A 14,569-nucleotide genomic window follows, 5' to 3' on the forward strand; every position below is an offset into this window, starting at 1 on the left:
CCGCTAAGAACCCTCCAGAGAGGCCCCGAGGAGGAAGAGCCAGCCCCGCTCCGAGGCGCCGAGGGCAGCGTGTGCGCTCGGGATAGTCAGGGTCGCCGCCGCCGCTGCGTGGCCCGCCCGAGCTTCCCTCGCCCAAGGAGCGCCGGGCTGCGAAGCGAGCAGGACGCTCGAGGGCGAGAGCGCGCGATGGAGGCATCCCGGCAGCTGCCGCGGAGCCGGCGGGAGGGCCGCCCTCCACCCAGCGGCCGCGTTCAGTAGCAGCGGGCCAGGTCCTGCCCGGCGGGCGGGATGGAGCCGCGCCCCGGGCCGCCGCCTCTGGAGCGCGGCTGCTGGCCTGGCGGGGCGCCTGGGCTGGCGGCGTCGGAGGACGCGGACGGAGGCACCAGGGGGCGCTGCCCCCCCACGTCTGCAGGCGGCTCTGGCACGGCGTCCGGAGGGAGGCGCAGGGTGGGCGGCTGGGGCTGGCCGCGGAGGGGGCGGCCTCTCCTGGGGAGCGCAGGGCAGCCCGGCGGCCCACAGAAGGGATCCGGCGGCGCCGCGGCGGCAGCGAAGCGAAGGAGGTGGTGGCTAGCGGCCCCCGGGCAGCCACGCAGCAGCCGAGCGGAGCAGACTCCCTCCTCGCGCCCCCGCCATGGCCTCGCCAACGACGTCGCTGCTGGTGGTCGCCGCCGTGGCCCTGTCGCTGTCGGCCGCCTCGTCGGGCCTGGGCGAGGGCGCCAACGGGAGCGCGGCCGCGACGGTGGTGACGGTGGCCTTGGTGCTGCCCGAGCACAACCCCAGCTACCCGTGGGCCCTGCCGCGGGTGGGCCCTGCCGTGCGCCTGGCCCTCGAGGCGCTGGAGCCGGCGCTGCGGGCCGCCGGGCTGTCGATGCGCACCGTCAACGCCACGTCGGAGCTGAACGGCGCCTGCTCGGAGTCGGTGGCGCCGCTCCAGGCCGTGGACCTGAAGCTCTACCACGACCCGGACGTGCTGCTGGGGCCCGGCTGCGTCTACCCGGCCGCCTCGGTGGGGCGCTTCGCCTCGCACTGGGGCCTGCCGCTCCTCACGGCCGGCGCCGTCGCCTCGGACTTCAGCCACAAGAAGGAGCATTACACCACGCTGGTGCGCACCGGCCCGTCCGCGCCCAAGCTGGGCGCCTTCGCGGCCCTCCTGCACGAGCGCTTCAACTGGAGCTCCCGCGCCGCGCTCCTCTACGTCGACCGAAAGACCGACGACCGGCCCTTCTACTTCACCATCGAGGGCGTCTACCAGGAGCTCCGCCACGCCGGCCTCACCGTCGGCTACCACATCTACGCGCCCCGAGACAACGGCAGCAGCAGCAGCAACGCAGGCGGCGCCGCCGCAGACGATGGCGGCGGCCCGGACACCGCCGTGCAGTTCATCCGGGCCAACGGGCGAGGTGAGCGGGTCGCAGCGCTTGGGGGGCCGCCTGCTGCTGCTGCTCCTGGACGGGAAGGGGCGCGCGTGTCCCGGGTGCCTGCAGTCCATCCCACCCTCCCGTCTCCGTCTGCATGCAGCCCCCCCCCCCAGCCTCGCTCAGTCTGCGGGCATTTCCCGGCGAGACGGCACCTCCTCCGCTGCCGTCGGGCCTCCTCTGGGCCGGAGATCGAGATCTCTGTCCCGAGTTGGGCTCTGCGACTCCGAGACGGGACGGAGGGGGGCACTCCTGGACTGGGGGGGGGGAGCCAATGCGGAGGAACTGCCCTTGTGTGGCCACGGAGAAATACATGCCCCCCCCCCGCCCCATCCCCGGGCCATCCATCCATCCAAGAGAAGCCGGTTGGAACTATCTCAGCATCTACGAGGACCGCTTGGCAGTTTGGGGGTGGGGGTGGCGCTCGCAGATCCCGAAGCCGGATCGAGCCCTCCACTTTCCGGGCGTAGGCGGGGGGGGGGGGCCGCTGGCCAAGGGCAGCCTGACACTCCTCCTTAATGGATGCGCCAGGAGGCACTTATCGATCCGAGCTGCAGCTGCGGCTGCTAATGGAGCCTCTTCGGCGGCTGCTGTGTCATCGGGACGGGCACGGAGCCCGCCTGGGACAGCCAGATGGGTCTTTTTCGGGGGAGGGAGAGAGGGAGGCAGGAAGGCGTGGGGCGGGATCAGCCCCCCCGGCCAGGCCGGGGGAAGGGGCCTGGCCCGAGCGCCTCTGCCGGACGCCCCCTGGGGCAGCGGAGGGGCGAGCGCGCGGCCGGAGCGGGGGCCGAGGGAAGCGGACGCCAGGGCACAGGAGCGCCGCGCGCTCGCCTCTCCAGCCTCCGCCGCCGCCGCCGCCGCCGCACCTGGCCAGCTGCCTCCGCGGAGCTTTCCGGGGGCGTTTCTGGCGCGGGCCGGGCGGGGGCCGGGGGCGCCGTGAGCGAAAAGAACAGCTGCTGCTGCTGCTGCTGCTGCTGCCTCCGCCGCCGCCAGCCCAGGGCAAGAGGGTGGACCCCCGGCCCACTCGCTGCTCCTCCGCTCCGGCGGGGACCGGGCGGGTGGGCGAGCCGGCCCGGCCTGAGACGGGGCTCCGGGGGCTGGAGGTGCCGTCCAGCGCCGCCGCCGCCGCCGCCTTGGGGCCGCGCTCGGACCCATCTCAGGCGGGTCTTTCTAGGGAAGAGCGGGGCAGAGCCAGCCTGCCTGCCTGCCTGTCGGGAAGCGCCGCCTCTCCCCCTTCCAAAAAGGGGGAAAAGTTTATTGCTGCGTCTTTTACGAGGGGAGCTGGGTTGGATTTAAATGTGAGAATTTCAGGAATGTCGCACCCCTGGAAGGCCGGCGGAGATGTTTGATGTCTCCTGGCTGACAGTTGCTGGGAGCCCAGAGGAGACGGCGGCCCCGTTTTCTCTCTCCCTGCACCAAAAAACAACCCCGAACTGCTGCTGAACTCCTTCCTGAAAGAGAGGGAGCCGAGCGTGGCTTGAGAATAGGGCGGGAGGTTCTTCCCCAGCCCCTCCTGCAGCCGCAGGCCAGGCTCCCGTGAGAAGGCCGGAGGGCTGCGTTGTGGGGGGAGGCAGAGGAGGGTCCTGTCCTCTGCTCTTAGGGGAGGGGGGTCTGGCCTGCGGAGAACCAGCTTGCTGCTTCTTGCTCTTGTCTGAGGCTCTGCTGGGATCTTCTGGTCTGCCTGACCCTTCACTTGCCCCCCCCCCCGCAGCCCTGGGCCTTCTCTGAACAACCCCTCCCCCAGCCCCCTTCTCCCTCCCTCCCACTTCATGCTTTGGCCCTCAAGCATCTTTCTTATGGCAGACTTTTGTAAAATCTGCAGCACTCACCTGGGAGTCAGCCTCACTGAGCTGCAGAGGACTTGTGTTCGAATAGACATGCATAGGTTGTGGTTTAAATTAAAAACACCTTCAACATTTTCCTCAGAGAATTTTGGAGGTGAGTGATCTCCCTCAGTCTTCTTGGGGGCTCCACAGCTATTGCACAGGAAATATTCACCCGATCTTTGGTCTTCAGCATCAGGGTTTGAAATTCCACGATTATGTAGGAGACAAACAGGGTCTGAGCTCAGTGATGTCCTCCAGAGCTGTTTTCATCAGGATTGCAGCTGGGGAGGAAAAGGTTAACCCCACTGTCTTGCCTGCTTTGATCCTGATAATTACTGCCCTCCCCCACTCAAAGAGGCTGCTATTTACATTAAAGAGAGCGAGAGAGCACATTACATGCAAAGACACATTTAATGTCATGTCTGATGTGACCCCAACCTAGAGCCTAAAACAGAATTTCCCAAACTTTCCATGTTGTTGACACACTTCTTAGACATGCATCATTTTGTGACACAGTAATTCAGTTTTACTCGCAAACTGGCAGGCTGCCCGCTCCCTTTCCAGCCCCAGAAGGAGAGGGGGTGGGGAGGTGGTTGGAGGTCAGCGCAGTGCAAGCACCCTGGCAGGCACACTATATTTCCTCTCCCAGTGTGTTTGCACTGCATCAACCTCCCCTCTCCTTCCTGGGGAGCAGCAGCAGCAGCAGGATGGACACATCTACTGCTGACGCATCAGGAGCCTCCAGGTTGTAGGCCCTAAGGGGGAAGGCAGAGCTGTGAGCTGCAGGCAGGGGCAGGGAGAGACCCCTGGAAGGAAGGGCTGCCCCGGAGGAGCCTGTTGCAGCCTGAGCTGAGGCTGGCAGGTTGGTCAGAGCAGGCGGGAGAGCGGAGAGCTGTCATCCGTCATCCCCTCAATCCCTTGTGGCAAATATTCCTTCCGCCCACACTGTGATTTTTATGGCTTAAAGCTGAGGGCTAAATTACATGTTTCATGGGAGATCCATTATTAGCGGGGACATATATATATATATATATGAGAAACAAGTGGGACCTGCACTGAAGTGTGCCAGCCAGTCCCTCGTGCCCTTTCCCAGGGCACTTCATTCCATCTCCCCAACCCCAACCATCTCTGAGCATTCTGTGCAGGCTCAGAATACTGTTTTTGTCCTTCTGCAACCTGTTGGCTGTCTCTGCAGCTCCTCCTGAGGCTTCTCCCCTCTTGCACCCTGATGCAGGTGGGTCATTTGGGTCAACCAGAACAATCCAGAGAATGCAGCAACCCTCCTTTGCAGAAAGGTTGCAGTGTTTGGGAATTTCTAGTTTAGAGAAAAGAGAAGTGGCATGGTATTTTTATTTTTATTTAATTATTGAATTTATATACCACCCTATACCGGGGGTAGAAGTTTATAAAATGATAGCAGGTATCAAGGGAGCGTGACTGCCTCTCACAATACTATACAGTGGGCCCTTGATTCTCAAACGTAATCTGTTCCAGAAGTCCGTTCCAAAACCAAAGCATTCCAAAACCAAGGCGCGTTTTCCCATAGAAAGTAATGCAAAATGAATTAATCTGTTCCAGGCTTTTAAAAACAACCCCTAAAACAGCAATTTAACATGGATTTTACTATCTAACAAGACCATTGATCCATATAATGAAAGCAGGAATCAATGTACTGTACTATAAAATAAATAAAACAGTATTGTAGATGATAAAAATTAAAATTATTATTTTTTTCTTATCTGCACTGATGATAATCATTGAATGGATAGGGGGATAGTCTCATAATCCAATCAGTAGCTGAACTGGGTTCCACACAGTCACAAAAACAAATTAACCAAAAGAGCCTCAAAAACAAAAACACAAAATAAATAGCAAAAACAAAAGCTCCAAACTTAATCCATTCTGGAAGTCTGTTTGACTTCTGAAATGTTCAAAAACCAAGGCGTAGCTTCTGATTGGTGCAGGTGCCCCGGAATCAATAGCCGACAGCCGCATAGAATGTCTGGGTTCCAAAAAAGTTTGAAAACTGAAAGACTTACTTCCGGGTTTTCGGCATTTGGGAACCAAGGTACCAGTGTAACTTGTGGGCATTCAGTGAAGCTGAATGTTGGAAGATTCGGGATGGATAAAAGGAAGTCCTTCACACAGTGCTAACAGGCAATGAGAGAAATTAATGATGGAAAATAATGAGCATAATTCTATTGTTTTTATATTCCAGTTTTCTATGCCCATAATGAATTTCATGTTAGTCAGCAGCATCGTGTCGCAATCCCCCTTCAAACGTGCCCACCTTAAGGTTGGTCACAGAGTGACTTGGGAGCCCTCGCAATGCTCCCCCGCTGCTTTTTGGCTATTGCGATTTCTGGTGTGAGATTTGTGTCCCTTTATAGCTTTATTTACTTATCAAAAACACTTGTATACAGTACTGTAGTTTCATAAATTTCAGAGTGGTTTACAACAATGACATATATACAAGAGAAAACACATAACAACTTAAAATCATAGATCATCAGCTAACAAGTGCAGAAGGTTTTTTTCTGAATTGCCTGTATGAGGCCGGCAGCAAAGAAAAGTTTTCAGCAAACTTAGAATGTGAGGTGCCTTCCAAATCTCTATGGAAGAACATCCCACAGGACTAGGCTGACGATACCCAAGGCGGACTTCCTTGTTCTTGTCAAAGGAGCTTTGCCAACTCAGGGAACAGCCAGCGATGCTCTTGCAGATGATCTCAGTGCCAGAGCTGGGCTAGAAGGCGTCAGGGAATGCCTGGGGTGCCCTGGAGCTAAGTGGTTCAGGACTTTGTAAAGTAAAACAAGGACTTTGCCCCTGCCCTGATAGTGTATGGGCAGCCAATGCTGCTGTTTATAATAATAATAATAATAATAATAATAATAATAATAATAATAATAATTTATTATTAATACCCCGCCCATCTGGCTAGGTTTCCCCAGCCACTCTGGGCGGCTCTCAACAGAATATTAAAAACAGCGATAAAACACCAAACATTAAAAACTTCCCAAAACAGGGCTGCCTTCAGATGCCTTCTCAAAGTCACATAGTTGCTTATTTCCTTGACATCTGATGGGTGGGCGTTACCCAGGGTGGGTGCCACCACGGAGAAGGCCCTCTGCCTGGTTCCCTATAACCTCCCTTCTTGCAGGGAGGGAACCACCAGAAGGCCCTTGGAGCTGGACCTCAGTGTCTGGGTAGAACGATGGGGGTGGAGACGCTCCTTCAGGTATAGCGGGCCTTTGAGGCCGTTTAGGACTTTAAAGGTCAGCAGCAACACTTTGAAATGTGCTTGGAAACATACTGGGAGCCAATGTAGGTCTTTCAGGAGCCAATGTGGTCTCAGTGGCCGCTCCCAGTCACCCTGTGCCCCCATCAGCAGTCCAGCTGCCTTCCATCCGCTTTGGTTAGTAGCCCAGCTGCATCCCCATCTGGCCAGGGACAGCCTCACTCCTGTCGTCTATGCTCTGGTAACCTCTAGGTTAGATTGCTGCCTCTGGAGATGGTTTGGAAACTTCAGCTGAAGTGCAGAATTCAGCAGCCAGGTTGCTCACTGGGACAAAACTGTTGACCATCTAATGCTGATCCTGGCCTGACTGCAGGCGCAATTCAAAGCGCTGGTTTTGACCTATAAAGCCTTAAATGGCTCAGAACCTCCACACCTCAAGGACCGCCTCTCACCATATAAACTGATCCAGACCCTGAGGTCATCCTCTGAGGCCCTTCTTTGTGTGCCTCTTCCACAAGACATCCAGAGGGTGGCAACACAAGAAGGGGCCTTTTCTGCAGTGGCTCCCCATTTGTGGGATGCTCTCCCCAGAGAAGCTCACCAGGCGCCTTCATGATACAGGTATAGGCACCAGGCAAAAGCATTCCTCTTCAACCAGACCTTGGGTTGCTTAACAGCCTTAGGACCTTTTAAATGTGGAGAGTGGGTTATTGTTTTGTAGTTGCCTTTATTCTGTATTTTGTGGCTTTATTCTGTATTTTTATCTTGTGAACTGCCTTGAGATCTTCAGATGAAGGGCAGTATACAAATTTAACAACAACAACAATGTTATTCTGCCCCAGGGCAGCATAGAGTGCATTTCAGCAATCCAGCCTTTAGGTTGCCAATGCATGGACTATAGTAGTCAGGCAATTCATTCCCTGACCAGTGTTCCTATTGCACAGAGATGGGCCTCTCTGTCTGGTGCAGAATTGCAGAAGGGCTTTTTACGTCAGGCTGGAAGGAGAGCAATTGAAGGAGCCCCTGGTGTTCTGGAGTCTGTGATAGTATTGCCGGATCTGGCACGGTGGGCAGAACTGGCATCTGTGCCTGATGCAGGGCCTGCCCTTGTGTCTGCTTCTCCTCAGATGTGCCTGTCGCTGCTGCTGCTGAGAAGCTGTTTTCTGTTAGGGGGTTATCTGTCAGCAGGGCCTGCCGTGGGGGAGAAGATTCGCTGGAGATCCTTGGTGGGGCATTGAAGGGCTTTCAGCTGGTTGCTGGAGGGGAAGGCAAGTGGTTCTCTGCCCTCTCTTGCAGGAGGCGGCTCCTCTTGGTTCGCTGCCTTTTTCTCTTTGTCAGATGTGTCTTGTTGTCTAAGAAATGCCTGACGTAAATCACCAATAAGTACGATATTATATATCTGGGACAGAACAAAGGCAATGGCCTCCTGTCGCAATGCAGCTGCCAGTTAACTCAGCAACACCAAGTCCCTCACCTGTCATGGCGCTGAAGGCCCTTCATTATTTTGCAGGCAGCCTAGTTCTAACTGAGTTGTCCTTGCCTGGACTTTGCACACTTCATTTCTCTCTCATCTTCCTGCTTGCAACCCTCCCTCCCAATGGGTGAGTGAGGGTTTTTGCATCCGATGAAGTGGACTCGAGGCCACAAAAGCTTATTATGCCATAATAAATTGGCTAGCCTTTAAGGTCACACAAGACTCTTGGGTTGTTTTTGGTTCCTAGAAGTTGCAGCCACAGAAGACCTCAGTTGTTGCCAGGCCTGCTCCTCCTCTTCTTCCTCTGCCTCCTCCATCATAAATTTGCTTAAATTGTCTTGTAAAGCCACCTCTAAGCTAGTCATTTCCATCCCTCTAGTATTCCTTATGTCCAGACCACACTGCTTAATATACAGTGGTACCTCGGGATACAGACTCTTCAGGTTACAGACGCTTCAGGTTACAGACTCCGCTAACCCAGAAGTAGTACCTCGGGTTAAGAACTTTGCTTCAGGATGAGAACAGAAATGGTGCAGTGGCAGCAGAAGGCCCCATTAGCTAAAGTGGTACCTCAGGTTAAGAACAGTTTCAGGTTAAGAACGGACCTCCAGAATGAATTAAGTTCTTAACCCGAGGTACCACTGTATTCTCATCAGAGCTTTTTTCAGCTGGAACTCACTGGAACTCAGTTCTGGCCCCTCTCAGGTGGGCACCGTTGAAATTATAAGAGAACAAGGGAGGCGTTCATGGTGAGTTCTGGCACCTCTTTTTCTAGAAAAATAGCACTGCTTCTCGTGAAAACAGGCCACTTGTTCCTACCCTCTGTTTCTATTTTTCACCCTCCCTCTTATCCCATGACTGCGAAGGTCACTCGGGACCCTTGTGGGAGGGGCTTTGTCAAAAGCTTTTGGGAAAGTCCAGGTCTGCAGGGTCTTATCAGACCACCTCTGTCCACTTGCTTGCTGACACTTGAAGAACTCCAAGGAGTTGGCAAAGAAGGACTTGCCTTGGCTGCAGCCAGGCTGCCATTTCCAAAGCGAGGCTTGTCCTTCTGTATGGTGGACAGCCCTTCATCAAGCTGTCAGTTTTTCTGTGATGGGAGTCAGGCGGACTTTGATGCCAGCCAGTCCTTTAGCTGAACTCGAATTCCTCTCCCTGCCCGGAAATCTGGAAGGCATGCTTGGACTCTGCCAGGGCTCATCCCAGGCTGCCGGTTCTGGTGCAACCTAATTTCCTGATCTCATTTCCCTCCCATCTGTTTTTGCCTTTGGAAGTGATAATGATTCCCTGCCCCCCTTCGAGGGTGCCAGTTGCTCTCCCACCCTAACCAGATCCACTTGAGACAAGGCGAGGGAGGGTCTGGAGTCCTAACGGTGCCCTAGGGCCCGTGACCCTTTGCTGGTGTGACGGTGTTGGTGTGCTGCATCAGAGAGGCATGGCGTGCATTCCAGGCAGTGCGGTAGTCGTGCCAATGCGCCGTGTGTGCCCTGGAGGTTGGTCTGCCGCCTGCCTGCTCCTCAAAGGCCAGAGCTGGGGTTCGTGCAAAAGGGAAGGTGAGAAGAGGGTGCATTTGGGGCTCCTCTGGGCGACTGTGTGGGCTGCCTGATCTCCCAGCATCTGCTGCCTCTCCAGCTGTTGCTCAACATCCCTTGCCTGCCAGCTGGGCCAGGTTGGGGCGGGGAAGGAGGGGGGCGTGCTTCCTGGAGAGGTTTGGAGAGGGCCTTCCTCCCCTCCTCTCCTCTCTGGAGAAGCTGCAGCCCACTTTCCTATGGCAGGCAGCCTGCGTGGGCCAGGGCTCCCCCCATCATGTGCCACGCAAGGAGCCGCCCCCTCCTTCCTGTAACTGGAGCTGCCTGGTGGGGCCCTCTGTTTCCAATTACGGAGCCAGGCAGAAGGTGCTGGAATCCGGGAACCTGCAAATTCTTTCGCCACAACCGCAAACCCAAACATGTTTTTGTGCTGTTTCTTCTCGCTGCCTCAGCTGCGCCAGGGCTGCTCCTTCGCCATAACCTCGGAGTCGGGAGAGGATGGCCACGACCTGGACCATGGTCTGGGCACAGCAGTGGGGCCAGGGGACTGAGCTAGACCCCTGGGAAGACGGAGGCACTTTGGGGGGCAGGTTCCCAGAGATTTCCAGGTTTGGGGTTGCTCCTCCTGGACCCGTCTTTGTCGCTGGAGGCTCAGGTAGCCTCAGTGGCTAGGAGTGACGTTCACCAGGTGTGGCTGGTCTGCCAACTATGGCCATTCTTGGGCAAGGGAAATTTGGCCATGGTGATACATGCATTGGTAGCCTCCATGTGCTCTGGGTGGGGCTGGCCTTGGGCTTGGTCTGGAGGCTGCAGCTGGAGCAAAAGGCTTGCTTGTTGATGGGGTCAGATGATCACCAGCTCATCATGATCCAAAGCTTGCATTGGCTGCCCATATGCCACCAGGTCAGGTTCAAGCATCAGCCGAACAGATTGGATCACACACATCCTCCTCAGTCCCTGAGGTCCTCAGTGGAGTCCCTGTCCCTGGTCCCCCAGGACTCAGATGCCTCCTTGGCTCATCTGTGTGAAGCTAACTCCCTCCCCGCTGAGGTCAGACAGGCCACCTCCCTGGGGCAGACCCTCCAAGTGTCCCTATTTTTCCAGGACAGGACCGGATTTACAGAAGCCGTCCCAGTTTCTGATTTGACCCCGGAAAGTTCCTTTTCCTTAGGACGTCCCTATTTTCTTCAGAGAAATGTTGGAGGGGATGGAGTTATGTGACCCCTGAGCCATAGAATCATAGAATCATAGAATCATAGAATCATAGAGTTGGAAGAGACCACAAGGGCCATCGAGTCCAACCCCCTGCCAAGCAGGAAACACCATCAGAGCACTCCTGACATATGGTTGTCAAGCCTCTGCTTAAAGACCTCCAAAGGAGGAGACTCCACCACACTCCTTGGCAGCAAATTCCACTGTCAAACAGCTCTTACTGTCAGGAAGTTCTTCCTAATGTTTAGGTGGAATCTTCTTTCTTGTAGTTTGGATCCATTGCTCCGTGTCCGCTTCTCTGGAGCAGCAGAAAACAACCTTTCTCCCTCCTCTATGTGACATCCTTTTATATATTTGAACATGGCTATCATATCACCCCTTAACCTCCTCTTCTCCAGGCTAAACATGCCCAGCTCCCTTAGCCGTTCCTTATAAGGCATCGTTTCCAGGCCTTTGACCATTTTGGTTGCCCTCCTCCGGACACGTTCCAGTTTGTCAGTGTCCTTCTTGAACTGTGGTGCCCAGAACTGGACACAGTACTCCAGGTGAGGTCTGACCAGAGCAGAATACAGTGGCACTATTACTTCCCTTGATCTAGATGCTATACTCCTATTGATGCAGCCCAGAATTGCATTGGCTTTTTTAGCTGCCGCGTCACACTGTTGGCTCATGTCAAGTTTGTGGTCAACCAAGACTCCTAGATCCTTTTCACATGTACTGCTCTCAAGCCAGGTGTCACCCATCTTGTATTTGTGCCTCTCATTTTTTTTGCCCAAGTGCAATACTTTACATTTCTCCCTGTTAAAATTCATCTTGTTTGTTTTGGCCCAGTTCTCTAATCTGTCAAGGTCGTTTTGAAGTGTGATCCTGTCCTCTGGGGTGTTAGCCACCCCTCCCAGTTTGGTGTCATCTGCAAATTTGATCAGGATGCCCTTGAGTCCATCATCCAAGTCGTTGATAAAGATGTTGAATAAGACCGGGCCCAAGACAGAACCCTGTGGCACCCCACTAGTCACTCTTCTCCAGGATGAAGAGGAACCATTGATGAGCACCCTTTGGGTTCGGTCAGTCAGCCAGTTACAAATCCACTGAGTGGTAGCATAGTCAAGACCGCATTTTACCAGCTTCTTTACAAGAATATCATGGGGCACCTTGTCAAATGCCTTGCTGAAATCAAGGTAGGCTACATCCACTGCGTTCCCTTCATCTACCAGGCTTGTAATTCTGTCAAAAAACGAGATCAGGTTAGTCTGACATGACTTATTTTTCAGAAATCCATGCTGACTATCCTTTCTAGGTGCTCACAGACTGTTTGCTTAATGATCTGCTCCAGAATCTTCCCTGGTATTGATGTCAGACTGACTGGGCGGTAATTATTTGGGAGCCAAGGAGATAAGTAACTATACAACCTTTTGAAGACTTCTGAAGGCAGCCCTGGATAGGGAAGATTCTTAGTGTTTTAAATGTTTTCTTACGTTTTTATATATGGTATGTTGGAAGCTGCCCAGAGTGGCTGGAGCAGGGTATAAATACTAAAAATATCATTATTATTATGGAATAGGACGTCCCTATTTTCATTGGAGAAATGTTGGAGGGTATGATGTTGAACCTCCAGAGCCTGCTGAACGCCTTTTTTAAAATTTATTCCAGCTGGCTTTTTAATTGAATTCTGATGTGAAACGTTTAAGTCATTTTTAGTCTTATTGCATTGGGTCTCTTGTACGCTGTTTAGAGATGACTGTGATTAGGTGGAATACAAATGGTTGAAACAAACAAAGGCCGAGCAGCCAGAGATTTGTGGCAGCTCTCTCTCCAAGCCCCGAGGCTCACGGGGCTCCTCTCCTTCCAGGGTGATGCGCCCTTAAAAAGGCTCCCCCCCCCAGCTCTTCAAGAAGCTGTCAGGCCAAACCTGACAGATAGCTCAGTGCCTGGGTGGGAGACCCCCTGGGACCCCCAGGCCCCCTCCCTGAAGTGCCATGATATGGGACAGAATGTGAGGAAGGAAATCATATGATCAAGGGCTTGGAGCAAGTCTTCTGTGAGGGACTGTTAGAAGATTTGGGGCTTTTTCATTTACAAAGACGGGCCAATAAATGGTTACATGACCAAGGCGTGCACAATTATGAATGGTGGTGAAGATTCTCTTTCTCTAACTCACCCAATGAAACTGAAGGCTGGAAGATTTGGGAGAGACAAAAGGAATTGGCACTTCTTCACACGGTGCACGGTTCAATTGCTGCAAAACTTAATGATGGCTTTAAAGAGGGATTAGACAATCTGGGACACGGGTGACACTGTGGGTTAAACCACAGAGCCTAGGATTTGCCGATCAGAAGGTCAGCGGTTCGAATCCCCGCGACGGGGTGAGCTCCCGTTGCTCAGTCCCTGCTCCTGCCAACCTAGCAGTTTGAAAGCACGTCAAAGTGCAAGTAGATAAATAGGTACTGCTCCGGCGGGAAGGTAAACAGCATTTCCGTGCGCTGCTCTGGGTCACCAGAAGCGGCTTAGTCCTGCTGGCCACATGACCCGGAAGCTGTACGCCGGCTCCCTCGGCCAATCAAGTGAGATGACGCCGCAACCCCAGAGTCAGCCATGACTGGACCTAATGGTCAGGGTCCCTTTACCTTTAGACAATTGGGCGGGGGGGGGGAGGCTATCTGTGGCTTCTAGCCATGCTTTGCTTCCCCTTTTGGAGGGAGAAAACTCTGCATACTGGGATTCCCGAGGAGTGGGAGAGAGCGTGCTCTTGTGCTCAGACCTCATTTTCAGGTTCCCCATAACGGGCACCTGGTTGGCCAGCCCTGTGGGGAAGAGGATGCTCAAGCAGGTGGGGTCCCTTGGGCCTGATCCAACAGGCTCTTCTTGGAAACTGCAGGAGGAGAGAGCTGCTCTTGTGCCCTCCCCCCGGGTCCTGCTTGCCGGGGTCCTGCAGGCATCTGGTCAGCCCTGGTGAGAACGGGATGCTGGCCTAGATGGACCATTGGCTTGATCCAGCAGCCCCCTCTTCTGTCCTTATGAGCCAAGCCGTCTGAGGAGCTGACACCGGGCAGAGCAGAGGGTCTCCCTGTCAGAGGGTCTTAGCCGGGGGCTGCAGCAGCCCCCCACCTTGTGGTCTATGCTTCTGGGCAGGTGGCGCGAAGGGAGCTGGGGTTAGGCTGTCCTCTCTGGGTACCCCGAAACGGGAGCAATAAATAAGAGCAGGATAGCCTGACGGAAGCAAACCCTCAGCCCCACAGCCCTCCAGGAGCAGCAAAGAACCGGTCAGGAAGCACTTCAGACGCCCTTGCTCTTGAGGAACAATGAAATGGAAGGACTCCTGGCGCCTCCCTGGACAAAGACAGCCGACCTTTAAGGACCAGATGCTGGGAGAGTCTGTGCCCTGACAGTGACTCGGAGGAGGAGAAGGAGGAGGAGGAGAGTGGCGGCCTGGACAGACCTGATCTGCTGCGGCAGCAAAATCATTCCTAGGTTATAACAAGAGGGAAAACGGGTAGTTTGTAGCTGAGTACAGTGGTCCCTTGGTTCTCAAACTTAATCCGTTCCAGAAGTCCGTTCCAAAACCAAAGCGTTGCAAAACCAAGGCGTGCCTTCCCATAGAAAGCAATGCAAAATGGAGTAATCCATTCCAGACTTTTAAAAACAACCCCTAAAACAGCAATTTAACATGAATTTTACTATCTAACAAGACCATTGATCCATAAAATGAAAGCAGGAACCAATGTACCATACTATAAAATAAATAAGACAGTATTGTACATGATAAATATATATATATCTTACCTGCACTGATGATAGTCATTGTTTGGATGGGGGGGGGGCTTTAGATCCATTTCTGCAGTCACACAATCCATCAATCACTAGCTGAACTGGGTTCC

General features: G+C 54.3%; 1 protein-coding gene across 1 annotated transcript in view; it reads left to right on the forward strand.

Moving 5' to 3' along the window:
- Positions 1-441: 441 nt before the first annotated feature.
- Positions 442-14,569, forward strand: part of NPR2 (natriuretic peptide receptor 2) — a 34,785-nt gene continuing 20,657 nt past the window's right edge. The window contains exon 1 of the mRNA XM_083575567.1: positions 442-1,400. Coding sequence (XP_083431693.1) covers positions 632-1,400 — 769 coding nt within the window. The 5' untranslated portion in view covers positions 442-631. The remainder of the gene's footprint in view (positions 1,401-14,569) is intronic.

This window comes from Podarcis filfolensis (assembly GCF_964270895.1).
Source record: "Podarcis filfolensis genome assembly, chromosome: 11".
NCBI lineage: Eukaryota > Metazoa > Chordata > Lepidosauria > Squamata > Lacertidae > Podarcis > Podarcis filfolensis.